The sequence below is a fragment of the Pteropus alecto genome, unplaced genomic scaffold (assembly GCF_000325575.1).
Source record: "Pteropus alecto unplaced genomic scaffold, ASM32557v1 scaffold39, whole genome shotgun sequence".
NCBI classification, from domain to species: Eukaryota; Metazoa; Chordata; class Mammalia; order Chiroptera; family Pteropodidae; genus Pteropus; species Pteropus alecto.
The window spans coordinates 5,628,259-5,646,322 of NW_006443568.1; the positions used below are offsets into that span (position 1 = coordinate 5,628,259).

Genomic DNA, 18,064 nt, shown 5'->3' on the forward strand with positions numbered 1-18,064 from the left:
TAAATGATAACTGTTATTATTACATCCTGTTTAAGCAAAAGTGTAAACTCTCAGAGATGAGAAGACCTTAATGTCGCTGTAGCTCAGCCCTGTTTGGTGGCTGGCCTCCCTTCCCTCGCCTGGGGCCCAGGTCTGCTGGGGTGCTTATATCACTGGGTGCTGCCTTAGGTCCCTGTGGCCTCCGGACCTTACGTGGACAGGGCCCAGTGGTGGCACCTGGAAGGGAGGGCACCTCCCAGGTTGCCGATGGCCTGGTGTCCAAAATGGGCTGGCGAGTCAGACCCTCTGATGAAGTCTCTTCTGTGTCTCCTCACAGGGCCCGTGTTCCTCTTTTGGCCCCTCTAGGTGGATGGACATGTCTCAGGAGGGGGCTGCAGAGGGTTCCAGCACAGAGGACCCTGTTCTCAGTCCCCAGCGCAGCTGTAGGCTTTTCCAGGAGGACATGAAAGAAGCTAGCTCTGGGTCAGGCCTGGCACCGGACCTGCCCAGGGCGGGCTCTGGGGCCCGAGTTTGGGCTGGCAAAACAAAGAGAGTGCTCAGGAAAGTGGCCAATCGAAGTGCTAGCTCCAAGGCTGAGAGTGCTCCTGAGGCCAGCCTGGAGGAGGAGGCCCACCTGGTGGTCCTGGAGCTGCAAGCTCTAGGACAAAGCCAGATTTCGGTGCCTGACCCCAAGCTCCACGTCTCTATGCCCACAGTGCCTGCTTGGCCCTCCAAGAGGCTCCAGGTTTCTCTCTACAACATTTTAGATGAAAGTTGGCCTGGGAATCTTTGTAGCAGGTCTGTGGATCTCCCAGAGAGAGCTTTGGTTGGCAGGGAAACACCACCCGGAGTGGAGAAGGAGAGCTGCCCTGGGCCCAAAGAGGTTGGAGAAGATGAGAGGAGTTCTCAAGGGTGTGATGGAAGAAGCCCCACCCTCAGCAAAGAGAAACCCCCCAAAAGGGACCTGCCATCCTCATCAGGCCCAGCCCCTGTAGGGACAAGAAAGAAAAGCAGGAGACGTGAGGCCTGCTCAGAGGGTGGGGAGGGGGCTAGTGGCTTCTTGGGGCTTGGTCAGAGCCTAGGTGGGGCCAATCCCCAGTGTGTGGGAAGCCCCCCACAAGGTGCTGACCTGGAGTCCTTGGGAGGCCTTTGCAGTCTTCTCTCTTCCAAGGACTCCGAGTCTGGGCTTGAAGATCTAGGCGGAAATTTTGTGGGATGTGCCTTGGAGACTGAGAAGTTTGAATATCTGCCTGTCCTGGGGGATGGGGCACAGCCAGGCAGCCTTTATGACCCTGTAGAGTTCCTGCTGCCCAGTGGAGGAGAGTCCCTCAGGCTGGCTGCTCAGGATCTTCCACAGAGCTCAGCAGCATGCCTAGGAAGGTCTGTGGCTTCCACAGAGCAACAAGAAGCGGAGCACGTAGTGGGGGCTGGCGGTGATGATGGACTTGTCATCTCACACAATCAGGAGGAGCTGAATGTCGAGACTCAGCCCATGTCCAGGGCCTGGGCTGGGCAAGGACTCCCTGCTCCCACTGACACCCTCGCCAGCTCTCTAGAGCCTGCAGCCAGCAAGGTTCACCCAGGGCTGTCCATGGGACAGAGAAGATCCAAGTGTGCTAAGCTGGGGAAGGGCCTAGTGCTCTGTACCCAGGATCAAGGCACAGACAGAAGTTCAGACAACTCCAACCAGGACCAGCGAGCAGAATCTAGCCCAGGAGGCTGCCTTAAACTGGTAAGTTGGGTCTGAGAGGATGGGATAGGAAGGGCCAGGCCAATTTCTCAACACCATGCTTGGTGGTGAAATTTAATAGAACTAAGTTGGAAGGGGTCTTAATTATCATTATCCCTTATGCCTATTGAGGTATGACTAAACTGAAGCCCACCAAATCAGGAAAGAGAAAATACTGGCTTTTCGTTTAGTGTCAACAATAGTCTGAGAAGATGGGCATTGGCTCTATATTTCCAGATGGAGAAACTGAGGCTCAGGGAAGTTCACAAATTTCTCCAAGCTCACACAGCGAGGGAGTCAGTGCCCGGCCGTGTTCCTCGTATTCACTGCTTCCTTTTCCATTGTTCTTTTACTTATAATTGTCATTTTATTAATAATCATAGCTAACATGTTTATACACAAAGGGCAGAAGATGACACTACTTGTTTTTGATGTATACTTCTCACATAGTTGAATTGTATCACATTTATTGAACATGTATTATGTGCCAGGTGCTTTTGATTGAATCCTCACATGAGGTCCAGAGAAGTAAGGTAACAGGCCCCAGGTCACACATCTAGTAAATGACGAAGTCAAGAGATAAATGCAGGCAGTCTGTCTTTTTTAAATGTTTTTTTTTAAATTACTGTTGACATTCAATATTTTTTATATTAGTTTCAGGTGTACAGTGTAGTGGTTAGAAATTTATATAATTTATGAAGAGATCCCCCAATTAGTCTAGTACCCACCTGGCAGTATACGTGGTTATTACAATATTATTGACTATATTTCTTATGCTGTATTTTACATCCCTGTGACTATATTGTAACCACCAATTTGTACTTCTTAATCTCTTCACTTTTTTCACCCAGTCTGCCAACCCCTCTCCCATCTGGAAACCATCAGTTTGTTCTCTGTATCAATGAGTCTGTTTCTCTTTTGTTTGTTCATTTATTCCATTCTTTAGATTCCACATATAAGTGAGATCATATGGTATTTGTCTTTCTCTGTCTGACTTATTTCACTTAGCATAATATCCTCTAGGTTCATCTATGTTGTTGCAAATGGTAAGATTTCATTTTTTATGGCTGAGTAATATTCCATTGTTTATGTGTACCCCGTCTTTATCCAGTTGACCACTGATAGGCACTTAGGTTGCTTCCATGTCTTGGCTATTGTAAATTGTGCTGTAGTGAACATAGGTGTGCATATATCCTTTAAAATTAGTATTTTGGTTTTTTTTTTCAGAGAAATACCCAGATGCAGGATTGCTGGGTCATAAGGTAGTTCTATTTTTAATTTTTTGAGGAACCTCCAAACTGTTTTCCATAGTGGCTGCACCAGTTTGCAATCCTACTGACAGTGCTCAAGGGTTCCCTTTTCTCCCCATCCTTGACAACACTTGTTGTTTGTTGATTTATTGATGATGGGCTATTCTGACAGGTGTGAGGTGATATGTCATTGTGGTTTTAATGTGCATTTCTCTGATGATTAGTAATGTTGAGCATCTTTTCATACGTCTATTGGCTACCTGTATGTCCTCTTTGGAGAAATGTCTATTCAGGTCCTCTGCTCATTTTTTTAATTGGATTGTTTGTTTTTCTGATGTTGAGTTGTATAAGTTCTTTATAAATTTTGGGTATTAACCCCTTATCAGATGTATCATTGGTGAATATAATATCTTCTCCCATTCAGTAGGTTGTCTTTTCGTGTGTTGATGGTTTCCTTTGCTGTGCAAAAACTTTTTAGTTTTGCCGTAGTACCTTTTGTTTATTTTTAATTTTGTTTCCCCTCAGGCAGTCTATGGTGAGAACTCATTGCACTGCCTGCTTGTGCATATTCCCTGCTCTGGAGGATTACTACTGTGGAATATTACTACTATTACTATTAGTAATAGTATCTAGCCTGTTTACCATGTGCTGCGTACTGTACTAAGTGCTTTGTCTTCAATCTTCGTAACAACTCTATGATACTATTAATATATCTGCCCATTTTACTGATGTGGACACTGAGGGTCAAAGAGGTGAAATGACTAGTTCAAGGCCAAATAGCAAATTAGTAGAACTGGCATAAAAACCAATGAGCTACCTGTGTGATTTATCACTATTTGTTACTATAATTACATTAGATTGAGATTACACTGTTTTTGTAAGCATTGCTCAAAAACCTTAATTTTTAATTAAAAAACTAATACCAGTATATTATAGAAAATGGAGAAATAAAAATCCCCCAAATGCCGACATTTGTATACCAGAATATCCTTTTTCTATCTTTTTCCTATGCATATATATCTTTTCTTTGCCTAGAAATGGGATCACGTGTGCCAAATTTTATAACTTGATTTTTTTGGTATTTAAAATTTTTTCACAATCAGTTGTTAATACAGAATGAGGAAATTCCTTTGAATGCCTCCCGGCCACATTCCCCTTAGTCTGGAGATAACCACTGTTAACAGCATCTTTCCAGTTTCCTTCCTGTGAATTTCTGTACCTATATGAACACCTACATACTGTGCTTCATTGTTCTGGGACTTGTACTTTGTTTATTTTTCAAGCGCTGTAGTATTTGAAGATCTCTCCAAGTTTGTACATATTGTTCTGCCAAATCTGTGCTTTCCCTGAGCCCTGCATCATAGCAGTTACAGGCATATTTGTCACAGCCACAGGTGCTGCCAGGACTAGAGGATGGGCTGGGACTTCCTTTTCTCATTTCTGACCTCTGTAGTGTGATTCAGAGCTCGAAGCCTGGAGGCTGACCGACTGGCATTAGGTCCTGGCTTTGCCACTGTCTGAATGACTTAGGCAAGTGACTTCACCTTTCTGGTATATCTCATAGGGTGGTGGTGAGGAGCAAGTGAGGTGATGCATGCTTGTCATTTAGCATGGTGCCTGGTACAAGAAAAGTACTAAAAAATGTTACCTGCTATCGACATACAATTTTGTCCTGCTCTAAGTAACGCTGGGGCGAACATCGCTGAGCATCTGGCTTCTCCTCATTTCACATTAGTTATTTGGGCAAGGTGCTCAGAATTGGGATTCCTGAGTCGACAGCATTTTGAAGGGCTTGTTTAAGCTTAGTGGTGGAGCCAGGTGCCCACCTGCTTTGACTGCAAGCAGCCCATGGTTGCTCTCTCCTCGAGGCCCCATCCTTGACTTTGCAGCACAGCCTATCATCCTACAGCTTCCCAAATAACCCGTTGCCATGGCAACTGGTACCAGCTGCAGGAGAAGAATTGAGGCTGGGCTGTGATAGGGACGGGCAGGTGGCTGAGGACAGGGCTGAGTGGGGAATGGGCATAGGGTCTAGCTGGTCTGGAATCCCTTTTAGGGCCCTAACACCTTCTCCTATAGGCAGCCTGGCTAGTGCCTGTGGCAGACACATGGATTCAAGATCAGGTTCTGTTTCTTACTACAGGGCAATTTTAGAAGAGAGATGTCTCTTCTCTGAATTTTAGTTGCTCTTCTATGAAATGGGAGAGTCCGCTGGGAATCTGGTATGTGAGGTCGGTTGTGTTGTATTCCTCTGGCTTGAAATAAGACTCTTGAAAGGGGTGCGGGGAGGTGGGTTGAAAGGCCATTTTTTTCTCTGCCCTGAGCACTGCAGTGCCCAGTGAGGTCTGAAGCTGCTCTGTGGATGGGTTGGTAAGGGATATGGGGAGGGCAGCTCTACTTGCTCTGCCAGTGCTACCTGCTCTGCCCATCACAACCGGAGAGGCACACAGCTCCTCTGGCCCTACCCAGGTTCTCAGGCTTAGGTACCCTGTGTGTAGCTGCAAAGTGTTAGGAGCCATGTGAGGGAGGAGTGTGTCTTTCCAACAGATGGGTAACCTAAGAATAGCTCTTTTCATTGAGTTCTTACTGTATACAAAGAGCTTCACATATGTCATCATCTCATATTTAATCCTCAGAATAGCATTAAAAGTCAGTGTTAATACTCCTGCTTTGTTAATTAAGAAAACTAGAATTCAGAGAAATTAAGTGATTCACTCAGGGTCACATAGCAAGTGAATGGTGCAGCCAGGATTCTCAGCTTGTATGACTCCCGAGTCCATGCTCTGGGCCAGGCTGCCAAAGGCCTGGCTGAGGGGTTAGGATTTGTATGAGACTTTATTATAATTTGTTCAACAAGTTGGTGGGGGATGGGGAGACAAAACAAGTCATCAGAAAGTCGAGATACAGACTGAAGCCCGACAGATCCTGGATACCCAGATAGCAATTGAGTCTTCCTTGGAGAGGGGTGGGCGGGAGGGTTTTAAGGTAGTGTAAGGCCAAGGAGGGGGATGTCTGAGCTGGGTCTGGGCAAAGGAAGTATATGTTGAGCAGGCAGAGAAGGAAGGAAGGGCATACTAGGAGCGCGTAGAGCATATGCAAAGGTCCAGAGGCAGGAGGCAGCTTGGAGTGTTATAGGAGTGGAGCAGAATGTGGGATGGGATCAAGAGGACAATAGTGAGGTGGGAAAGATCAGCCAGGACAACATGGCTTGAATGGAATTGGGGAGACTGAAGTGTGGTCAGGTATCAGAAAGGGATTTTTTCAGGACAGGAGCCAAAGAATCTTAACAGCATCAGCGTTTACAGAGAGAACTTGCAGTGTTCCAGGCACTGTTCTAAGAGCCTTTAATAAGGATAATGATTCTTGCATCAACACTGTGAGGCAGATACTAGTATTATCTCCATTTCACTGATGAGAAAATTGAGGCACAGAAAGATTAAGTAACTTTCCCAAGGTGACACAGATCCTAAGTGTAGGCAGCAAGTAGCCTATTGCATGAATATGCCACAATTTATTTCTTGACTCCAAATGGGCATTGGAGTTGTTTGCAGTTTTTTACTGTTACATATGGTGCTGCTGTGATGAACAGTTATGCATATGTTTCTTGGTGTATAAGGGAAAGAACACCTCCATGGAATATTCCTTGGAGTGGAATTGCTAGGTTACACACATCTTCAGCCTAACTTAAACAGTGCCAGATGTTTTCTGAAGTGTTTGAAACAGTTTACACTCCCATCAGAAGTGTATAAATTCCAGTAGTTCCACATCTTCACCAGCCCTTGATATTATCAGATTTCAATTTTTGCCGAAGTGGGGGTATGCTATGGTGTCTCGATGTTGTTTTAATTTTTATTTCCCTGTTACTAAGGAGAATCTTTGCGTGCATTTTGACCATTCCTGTTAGGTCTTTAGCCAAAAAAATTTTTAGTTGTTTAATTTTTCCTTATTGATCTGTAGAAGTGCTTGATATATTCTTTATATATATTCTTTATATAGTCTCTCTCTCTTTCTGTTATTGCTTTCTAACTTAATCAGATTGTGGTCCGACAATGGGATCTTTATCTGAGTTGGCTGATATAGCGGCCACTAGCCACTTGTGTCTGTTGAACACTTGAAATCTGGCTAGTCCAAACTGACATATATTGTAGGTGTAAAATACACACCACATCTCAAAGACGTATTAAAAAAAATAAAAGTCTCAATATCTTTTACATTAATTACACGTTGCAATGATAATACTTTGGATATGTTAAATTATAAAATTAATTTCAGTAGTTTCTTTTTACCTTTTTAAAATGTGGCTACTAGAAAACTTAAAAGTATACATATGGCTGATGTTTATGTGTCTGTTGGGTAGTGCTGGTCTAAAATATACTAATCTTTTGAACTTTATTGAGATTTGTATTATGACTAGGCTATGCTTAATTTTCATATATGTTAAAGTTGAACCGAAAAGAGTATATTTTCTATCTGTTAGGAACGATGTTCTATATATGTATGCAATTATGCTTGTTAATTGTTTTCACTGAATCTTTTTATCCTTACTGTTTTGTCAGCTAGACTTATCAAAGTTAATGGCATTAAAATTTCTTGGCATAATGGTGATTTGCCTTTTTTCTTGTAATTTTGTCAATATTTGCTTTATATTTTTTAAGATCATGTTATTAGATGCTTGTAAATTAGGTGTTGTTATATCTTCCTGGTGAAACTGCTTATCATTAAGTAGTAAGGTCTTTGCCTTTACTTATTTTTTGTCCAAGTCTGTTTGATCTAATGTTAATATAGCTACAAACCCGTGTTTTGGTTGGTAACTGCCCATTCACATATTATTCCATTTTTTTCCTCTCAATCTTTTTACATTGTTGCATATTAGAAATAGGTCTTAAAAATATCTTATCATTGGATTTTCTTTTTTTAAAGATCTGATGATAATTTTTGTATTTATTTGAGGTATTAGTCTATTTACATTTGTTGCAGTTACTGATTTATTTGAATCTATTCCTAGTGTCTTATTTTGTGCTTTGCATATATCCTGCATTTTCTGTACTTTCTCTCCTTTTATTGCCTCCTTTTAGATTGATTATTTTTCCTTTTTTTTTTTTTTTTGGTCCCTCTAATAGTTTGGAAGTTTTTAATGTCCTGTTTATACTCTTTTGGTGGCTATTTTGGAAATTTTAACACAAACACCTAACTTATCAAAGATTTTCAGTAGTTACTATCTTTATCTTCCTCTGAAAGGAAGACAAAGATCCATGATCTAAGGACCTTGGAATGCTTTAATTCCAAGCATGAACCTTCCCAGCTTATGTGCAGTTGTTATCCACTTAATTGGTCCTAAGTTATTTTTTTAATCCCACAAATTACAGTTATTATAGTTTTATAAGTCAATGTTTGTTTCGATTTAACATCATATTTATCATTTTCTTTGTTCAAAATTCCCCCTCCTATCTCAGCTTTTCTATCTGGGATCATTTTTCTTTCCTTATGCCTCAAGTTCATCCTTGAATATTTTGTTTATTGAGAAAAAATTAAATTATCAAGAAAACAATAACTTTCGGTTTTCTCTGTGATATTTTTATTTTATCCTCATTCTCGAAGAAGATTTTATCTGAGTCCACAATTGATAGTTATTTTCTTTAAGCACATTGAAAATATCATTATTCTCCATTTTGCCTTCCATATCACTGATGAGAAATTAGTCTAATTGCCATTCCTTTGCAGGTAAAACGTCTTCTGGTGAGAGGCATTATAGCATTGTAGTTAAAGGTGTGGCCTCTGGAATCAGACTGCCTGGATTTAAATCCCAGCTCTTTGGTTTACTAGCTGTGTGATACTGGGCAAGCTGATTAACCGCTCTGTGCCTCTTTCCTCTTCTGTAAAATGGGGGCAATAAGAATACCAGTATCTAGCTCATAGGGTTGTGGTGAGGATTAAGTAAAGCATTCAGAGCAGCGATAGCACATTTTCACTGCTATTAATGTGTTAGCTGTTATTTTTCCTCTTGATACTTTTAGGATCTCCTATCGTTTGTGTTGAACAGTTTCACTATGACATGTCTAGGTATGGATTTATTTTTACTTAACCTGTTTGGAATTCACTGAGCTTTTCGAATCTGTGAATTACTGTCTTTTATCAATTCAGGAAAATTCTTAGCCACATATCTTCAAATACTGCCTCTGCCCTATTCTCTCTTCTCTTTCTGGAACTTTAGTTAGATTAATTAGTCTTTTCACTCTACCCTTTGTATCTCTCGACTGTTTCACAGTCTCTGTGCTGTGAATATTCTTGATAGTTCATTTGAATCTGTCTTTTAGTTCACTAATTTCATCGCTGTCTAAAATGCTATTAAGCCTATTTTTGAGTTTTTAATTCGAAATATTATTATTATCATCATATTTTCATTTCCAGAGTTGTGTTTGGTTCCCAAGCAAATCTGCTTGATCATTTGAAATTTTTTTTTTTTTGCCTTTCTCTCATATGTTCGACTCCTTTTATTTCACTAAATTAATATGGTGCATTACATATTTTGTATTCTGGTCTGATAAGTCCAGTATCTAAAGTCTTTGCTGTTCTGATTGCTGTCTGTTGTTTGAAGACTCGTAATGCTGCTGTATGGACCTCTGAGACGGGGACCAGCCAAAAAGTTTTAAACTGTGAAGGGCTATTCTTAATATCTTTTCTGCTTTCCTTCCCAGATGTCCCATTTTTCACCCCTCTTTCTCAATTTACTTTTTTGAAAGGCTGATTCATTCCCATGGTTTAAAAAAAAAAAGTGAAAAGTCTCCTTCCCAGCTCCCAGCCCCTCTCCTGTTGGTAGTCTCCGTTATTAGGTTCTGGTGGATACCTCCGGAGATAGTTTACATAGATTCGAGCAAATACAAATTAAAAATCTTTTCTCTCTCTTTTTAACGCAAATGGTAGCGCACGACATATTGTTCTGAGCTTGTTTTTTTTAGTTAAAAAATATGTTTCCGATTATAAAAAAAATACGTGCTCATTTTGAATAACATAAACACCCAACTGTCTGCAAGTGGAAAGCCAAAGTCCTCCTGGAATTTCATTCCCCAGAGATAACCACTGTTATGCATCTATAAATATATATTTACGTAAATGGGCTTATGCAACAGATGCTATTCTGTCACCTATTTTTTTTTTTTTTCTAGTTCTCCTAATAGTTTGCCATGACATCTTTCCACATCAGTCAGTGCTTCTGCAGAGCTCAGCAGAAGTGCCTGGGCTTTGGAGTCAGACAGAACTAGATTCTAAACCCAGATCTGCTGCTTAGGAGCTATGGGACTTTTCAGATCCTCTCTGAGCGTCACTTTCCTCATCTGTAAAATGGGGGTAGAAATAGTACATACCTCATGGTGTTGTTCTGAGACCTTCATAAAATCACATATGACATGCTTCTTTCCTTACTTTCTAAGCCCCTGAATGGTGGTTTTTATTATGACTCACCTTTTTTTTTTAATAGCCACATAGCATCCATAGTATGGTGGGTTACTTTATTAACCGTTCCCCTTTGATGGACATTAGATTGTACTCAATTTTTTCAGTTATAAATGCCATTGAACACTGAAGGTACATCTTTCGCCTCTGTGTGAGTGTCATCTTGTGAATTCCCTGCAGTGGGATTACTGGGTGCACTGGATTCTAATCTTTGCATCTTCTTTCTCTCCAAGGAGGAAATGAAAATGCCCCATGGGGTGAAGCATGTGTGTTATGTAGGTTTTTACTTTTTATTACTGCCTTTCTTCCTCCCTCTCCTCAGGTCTGGTGGGGTGGGGTCCTCCACGATAAAGGCAATCCCAGCCCCCCTGGCCTGCCCTCCTCCAGAGCATCATAGTGCTCCCCACTCCCCATGGTGCTGAATTTCAGACTTCAGTTTCCCCCAGGCCGTGGAACTTGACCATTCATGATAGTTCATTCAAGGATTAGTTTTCAGACCCGACCCATCTGCTTTCAAAACAGTTTCCTGTGGTTTGTGATAAATCAAAATAATCAAAACATACTTAAAGTGGGATAAAAGTCTAAAGAAAGCAAGAAAAAGAGATGGAGAAAGGGAAATCTTGTTACAACAATCCTTCCCATGCTCAAATCTTGGAAAGGTATAACTGAGAGGCTCAAAGTTAACACTGAGCTCCCTGGAAGCCATAGCAAAAAGGGGAGCAGGATAGATTCTTGAGCTTGTCAGAAGACCAAAACCCATTCTGTACCTTGCAGTGGTCATGAAGGGGTTTATCTCAGGGGCAATAGTGAGGTGATCAGCAGCCTTTTAGAGGGGAGAATGGGCATGTTTGTCATGGGGAAGGGCAAAGAACAAGTCAGTGACCCTTGAAAATAGGCATGACAGAACTTGGAGGAGGAGAAGGGGAACCCAGAACAGGTTATGTCCCCTCAATGAGATGCATCTCTAATCAGAAGGATGAAAAGGGTCTAGTTAACTCTGATTGTGTTTGGGAGTGAGAGGGGAAGATGAGAGGAAGGGAATGAAGAAAGACCCCCCACCCTGGGACACAAGCCAAACAGTCAGCAAATATTTATTGAACCCTAATGTGTGGCAGGCCTTTGTAGGCTTTGGGAATAGAATGGGGACCAAGACATGTTCCCTGTGTTCATGGAGCTTAGAGTCGAGTGGGGGAGAGTGACAGGAACAATTACTGTACTCTGAGGGGATGAGCTGCAGCCCAGCCTGCTCGGTTCTGAAGTGCTCTTCTCCTGCTGCAGCTTGGTTCCGGGGCGCTGATTCACCTCCTGGGGGCCATCAGCCATGGCCAGGCAGGGGAGCTGCAATCTTCAAAGCTGGAGGCTCTGGAGAACATGATGGAGGTCAGCTCAGCCTCACCTGCCCAGAGGCCCAGAAGGAAGGGCAGGCCCGTGACCCGGGACCCCACTGGGTGCCAGGTACAGAATGGGTCCTTTACATAGGTAGTGTCACTTAACCCTTCACACCTGATTCACAGAGATGCCACTGTAGCCCAGAGAGATGCTGTGACTTGCTTTTGGCCACACAGAACAATAGCCAGAGGCTGGGTTGACCCCCACCTGGCAGGCTGGCCTGGGGATCTGCGTGTTCCTGCACTGCTGAATTCAGGAGCTTGACTGGGGCCAGGGAAGGGCTGGGCCTCCTGAGCATTTGGAGAGGGAGTGGTCGCCTACCTTTGTTCCTGGCCAACCAGCCTGTCCTGCCACCTCAAGTTCCTCTAGACGCCTCCTCAGGAGGGACAGCATGGGGCTCTGGTGGCCACTCTGACCCTTTCCACCATCTGAGGAGTCACCCCCTGACCCCCAGGAACCACACCTTCTCCTCCACATCCTCTTTCTCTTGCAGGAGAGGCTTCCTGTTCAGGAGGCCGGTGCTGAGTGTCCAGGGGTGAGTGCTTCTGCCCCTGCCACGTGGCCTCCCTTGCTGGAGCACAAGTCAGGGAGAAAGGGAGTAGGGAGGTGACAGAGAAGTGGTGTTCCCGGGGGGCTGGGAGGCTGGGCGCAGAGACACGGCCTCAGTTCCTCACCTCCCCCCAGCAGTGCGGCTCGCTGGATGCTGCAGTGGACGAGCCTGGTGGACCAGACATGGGAAAGGACCTAGGTGAGGGGCCATGGAGATGCCCTTTAGCAGCTGCCTGTCTCGGGGGACTGGAGGGGACTGGAGGGGGCTCCAGCTCAGCTCCTGGCCCCAGCCCCTACTAGGACTCTTCTCCCCTTTCTACCTGTAGTCCTTCCCCAAAGGGGTGAAGATGGCTGGCTGCCTGGGCTTGGTTCCCAGAGATATGTGGGGGCTAGGTCTCTGAGGGGGGACCCCTCCCTTGCCTACCTAAGCCCCTCAGCATTTAGTCACCCCTTCCCCTTGGCCCTGAGCATCCCCTGGGGACCAGTGACTCTTTTTTTCCCCACAGCTCAGCTTCAGCCCCAACAAGAGAAGCCGCCCCTAGACATAGAGGTACGAGGCACTGTGGTCCGTGCCATGCAGGAGGTGCTGTGGAGTCGGTAAGGCCTTGCTGCCCACTTCCCTGACATCCTGATAAGCTGCCCTCACATACCACCACCTCTCCTGTGCCATGTTCTAAGGGCTTCTGTGTGTATGACTAACTCCATTTGTAGGTGTGGGGTCACTTGCTCACACAAAGAGAGAAGAGCTGAAGTTTGACCCTGGGTCTAACTTCAAGGTCATTGTTTCCCATTAAGTCACTGCAGCTCTCAGCGTCTGCTCAGGTCCTCGTGGATGTCACCCACAGCAAATGTTTTCAGACACAATGAAACTCTATGCTGGGAGCATCTCAGAGATCTGAGCCCAGAGCTCTCATTTTACTAATGGTGAGACTAAGGCCCAGAGAGGGCGGGACTTTGCAAAGGCCACACAGCAAGTCAGCGGCGGCAGGTTCAGGGTTACATCCGGGGCCAGGGCTTGGTTCCCTGCCCTCACAGATGCCTTACCCTCCCCCAGGCTTTTTCTCGTCCTTACGTTCTTCAGTTCGCTTGCCAGGGATAGAGCGTGGCCTGAGCACTCAGATCTTGCTTTGCCACTAATTGTGTGGCCTCAGGCAAGCCCCCTATCTTCTCTGAGCCTCTCTTACCTCTTCTGTATATGAAGAATGATAATACTTCTTCCTTACAGAATTGGGGTGAGAATAGATGGGTTCATGTAGGAAAATGCCCAGAATAGAAACGAGTTGGCCCAGACCCTGCTCCCCACCCATATCTCTCCCTCTCCGGCTAAGTGCCCAGATAACCTCACGGCTCAGTGCCATGGCCCTGCCCTTGTCCCCTACAGCCTTTTGGAGTTCCCAGACCTGGTGCTGAGTGAGGAGGTGGTGGAGAGCATCGCTGCTGGCATCGAGGCTGCCCTCTTCGACCTGACGCAAGCCACCAACTGCCGCTATAAGACCAAATACCGCAGCCTGCTGTTCAACCTGCGTGACCCCAGGAACCCTGTGAGCAGGACTTTGGGCTGGGCCAGGCCCCCTCAGAGGAGCAAAGCCCTGGCAGGATGTTGGGGTGGGGGTTCTCGGAGCCCTGTGGTGGAGCCCTGTCTCCACCCCTGCAGGACCTGTTTCTCAAAGTGGTTCATGGAGATATCACCCCCCACGGCCTGGTGCAGATGAGCTCAATGCAGCTGGCCCCCCAAGAGCTGGCCCGCTGGCGGGACCAGGAAGAGAAAAGGGTGAGCTGATGGGTCAAATCAGAACAGGCGACAGAATGTAGTGGGGAGGCGGTGGCCCAAGAGTGGAGCAGGGAGAGACAAAGGCAGAGCAGAGTGAGGAGGAACGCCATGAGACACGCGAGCACAGGACGGAAGCATTGAATGAAGGAAAAGGAAAAGGCGAGCAGGCAGACGGAGAGAGAGAGAGTCTCTCCACCAAAATAGGAAAAGAAGCAGAAATGAAAGGGATTAGGGATGGAGAGCTCAGTAGAGAGGTGACATCCCGAGAGGTGTCATCTCCCACTTGTTTTTCTATGGAGCTGAGCTCTGAGGGATGGGAAGGAACTGGGGATGATGGTCCAGATCCTGGAGTCCAGGATCGTCATCCACCATCCATAGAGAATAGACCCCCTGGGGTGCGTCTGTTTTCATTCCAGCCTCAGAAGCCCCAGAAAGGGCCCAAAGTCTTCCTGGTGCCCCAGACTGGGTGAGGGACCCCACAGCTCCATACTTCATAGTTACAGCCCCATACACCATGTGTCCATGGGTCTCCTCTGCTTGGGAACTGCTCAGGGGCAGGGAAGATGTGGGCACTGAGCTGGCTTTGGGGATGTTTCCATAGGGTTTTTGTGGCCCAGTGAAAGAGGGAATGATTTAGGGAGTGGGCCAGTGGGATGGGGTGGGGCGATAAGACTCCTGTTCTGGTAGACACTGGGCTGATTGGAATTAATAACTGGGCTCCATTAGGAAAATCTGTCCACTCTAGGCTGAGCTTCTGTTCAGGCACTGTGCGGGACCGAGAGCAGGACAGGTCCATAATTTGTGGAGCAAGTGCCGAATGAAAATGCAGGGCGTGGGGGCCCTTTGTTCAACACCTAGTAAGAATTTCAAGGTGATGACAGCATTGAGCATGGGGCCCTTCTAAGCACTGGGCCCTGTGCAATTACACAGAGTTACACACCCATGAAGCCCGCCCTGCCAGGGAGGATGGGACCTCTGTCATCCCGGGGTGGTTGGAAAGGGAGAGACTGGCTTTCAGGAAACGTTTCAGATAGGATGACATAGAGCAGTGAAGTGCTGGCCCAAGGCCACATTACCCTGTGGATTTTTATTAATGGCCCAGTAGATGCCTCAGAGCCTGTGCTTTTTTGACTACACCACACTCGTTCCAGGACAGAGAGTAGGGTGCAATCAGCAGCAGAATTGACTTGCGGGTGAAGGTGAAGTTCATGAAGGCTTTCTGGAGGAGGCAGGGCTTATGTTGAAGGGTAAATGGATGGAATATGGAGAGGTAGGGCTGAGGGAGGGCTTTTGAGGTAAGGGGAATGGCAGAAGCAAAAGTGTGGGGGAAAGGGAAAGGCTGGCTTGGAAGGGAGGAAAGTGAGCACTTGGGCTCCTGGTGGCCAGAGATTCCTGAGCCCGGGTGAGTTTGGGCTGCTCTGCCCCGCCAGGGCCTGGAGATCATTGAGCAGCAACAGAAGGAGCCGTGCAGCCTCCCAACCTCCAAACTGACCCACAAGGGTGAAGTTGAGATCCTGCGGGACGTGGACCAGTTGCTGACCCTGGAGGATCTGGTGGTGAGTGGGAACCTGGCCTGGTGCCGGGCGGGGCCCATGCCCAGGGGTCCCACTGCTCACCTCTGAGACCCACAGTTCTCATTGTAAAGCTGGGTAATGATCATTACTGCACAGGTCCAGCTGAGCACGAAGCGAGACAGCCGCTGGCATAGGGCCTGGCAGTGCCTTCTCAGTGCCAGTCCCCCGACTTTCAGCATAACCCCAAGGGACCCCGTGTGAGTGATAGTAAGTCCTATCAACACCGTTCCCCTTAACCTCAGACATTCTGACCAGGTCACAGGTGGGAAGCAAGAGGGCCACACCATGTGAGGCATTGACTTTGCGCATGTAAGGAACAGAGACCTGCCCTATTCAGCGGAAGGACTTAGGAGTGTAGGCAGGGAACCACCTAGATTGCAGGGAAGTCGGTGCATAGTCTCCTTGTCACTCTGCCTTGTCCTCTTGTCCATCCTGGTCCCTCCTCCCGCTTGGCCCCTCCATCTTGCGCACGGCCTGGCAGGGTGGCTCGGCAGCCTTCCAGTTGCTGAACCCTTTGTTTGGCTCAGCCTCGTGCAGCCCATCAGAGCTCCTCCTTGGCTCCCTTTGGCCACTCTCAGAAGGCGGCTCTGGCTTTTGTTGGGTGTTCCATGGGGCAGATGTTCACCCAGTCTAATCAGCTGTGTGTCCAGGACAGGGAGTGCAGGGCGGGTCCCTCGAGCCATGTTTACTGGGGAAATGGTAGTGAACATGACAAAAATCCCTGCTCTCCCAACCAGTATCCAGGCCAACAACCAGAATCGCTGCCTGCGTAGAGAGGAGCCCTCAGGGGATGTGGCTGCTCCCTCACCAAAACCAATCTGTATTCCCTGAATAAATTGAATACAAGAGTCAGGTGGGGAGCTAGGAAGACCTGGGGAGAAGAGAGAGAGAGTGAGGGGGTGGCAGAATAGGAAAGGGAAAATAACACCAGTCTTTACTCTTCATCGAATACCTACTCTGTGTCCCTTTTACAAATAGTGCCTCATTCAAATCTCACGATGACCTACAAGGTAAGTGATGCCAGTTTCCTGGATGAGGCACCTGAATCCATTTGCCCGTGGTCACCTACTTGGCAGAAGGGGAGCTGAGATTTGAAGCCAGGCTGACTCCAAAGCCTGTGCCTTACTTAGCACTGCTTTGGAGGTGCTTTATAGGGCAAGAGTAGAGTTAAAAAAAAATCTTAAATCTTCATAAAGCAATGTTTGTTTGTGTTTAAAGCTGTTTCTGTTGTGAGGAAGAAAGGTGATTTGGCAGTAGACGTCAAGTCTTAAAAATGTTCATTCTCCTGATTCTGTCATCTGCTTCTGAGAGCTTGTGCTAAGGAAATAATTGAAAGTTTAGGAAAATACTTTCTGTACAAGGATGTCCTCTGTACCATTCGTAATAGTGAAAACCTGGGAATGACCCAATCATCTAGCAACAGAGGTGATGTGTACAATACTGCCCACCCATCCATGTAATATCTACAGGGACTATATAACATAGCAAAAGCCTCTGCTATAATTCATGGACAAAATGAGAATACAGGCAAACCTCATTTTACTGCACTTGCCGATGCTGCCTTTTTTTAAAAAAAAAAAGGTTTATGGCAACACTGCGTCGAGCAAGTCTGTTGGTGCCATTTTCCAACAGGCTCAGATGATGGTTAGCATATTTTAGCAATAATGTACTTTTTAATTAAGGTACGTACATTGAGTTTTTTTAGACAAAGTTATTGTGTACTTAATAGATTACAGTATAGTGTGAACATAACTTTTATAAATGCACTAGGAAACCGAAAAACTTATGTGACACTATATTCGGAGATATTCTATTTGTAATATCTTGTGATATTCTCTCTATTGTGGGGGTCTGGAAGTGAACCTGCAATATCTCTGAGGTATGCCTGTACCGGCTATTTTAGTAAAGGGACCCCCAAAACCCGTGTATAAAAAAACTATTGTAAAGGAATACCCAGAATATCAACAGCTGCTGAGTGGTAGGACGAGGAGTGGTTATTTTTTAATTTTCAAATTTTCTGTGTTTTCCAAATTTTAACAAGTTCACAGTACCTTTGCAATAAAAGAATATATCATTTGGAAAAATAAAACCATATCCCTGAGGCTCCCTTCCTCACGGAGGGCTCCTGACTTCCCCGGCTGCCTTCCCAGTCCACCCCCTCACCTCCTGTTCCTCCCAGGTTCCCATGGTGTCCACAGACTGCAGCCCACTGGCCCTGCCTGCCATGTCAAAGGACCCTATGGAGCATCAGGAGGACACCACGGCACAACATGAGCATCACTTCCTAGACCCTAGCTGCCGCATCTGCAAGGGTGGCGGGGAGGGACAGGAGGGCCTCTGGGGTGGTGGGCAGGCTGGGGCTGAATGTGGGGTT

At 45.9% G+C, this 18,064-nt stretch overlaps 1 protein-coding gene across 1 annotated transcript in view; it reads left to right on the plus strand.

Moving 5' to 3' along the window:
- The first annotated feature begins 355 nt into the window (after positions 1 to 355).
- The window catches only part of SPOCD1 (SPOC domain containing 1), a 21,159-nt gene continuing 3,450 nt past the window's right edge, over positions 356 to 18,064 (plus strand). Inside the window, 10 exon segments of the mRNA XM_006924519.1 lie at positions 356 to 1,711; positions 10,641 to 10,682; positions 11,686 to 11,862; positions 12,290 to 12,331; positions 12,481 to 12,544; positions 12,852 to 12,942; positions 13,727 to 13,886; positions 14,000 to 14,116; positions 15,547 to 15,672; positions 17,870 to 18,002. Coding sequence (XP_006924581.1) covers positions 356 to 1,711; positions 10,641 to 10,682; positions 11,686 to 11,862; positions 12,290 to 12,331; positions 12,481 to 12,544; positions 12,852 to 12,942; positions 13,727 to 13,886; positions 14,000 to 14,116; positions 15,547 to 15,672; positions 17,870 to 18,002 — 2,308 coding nt within the window.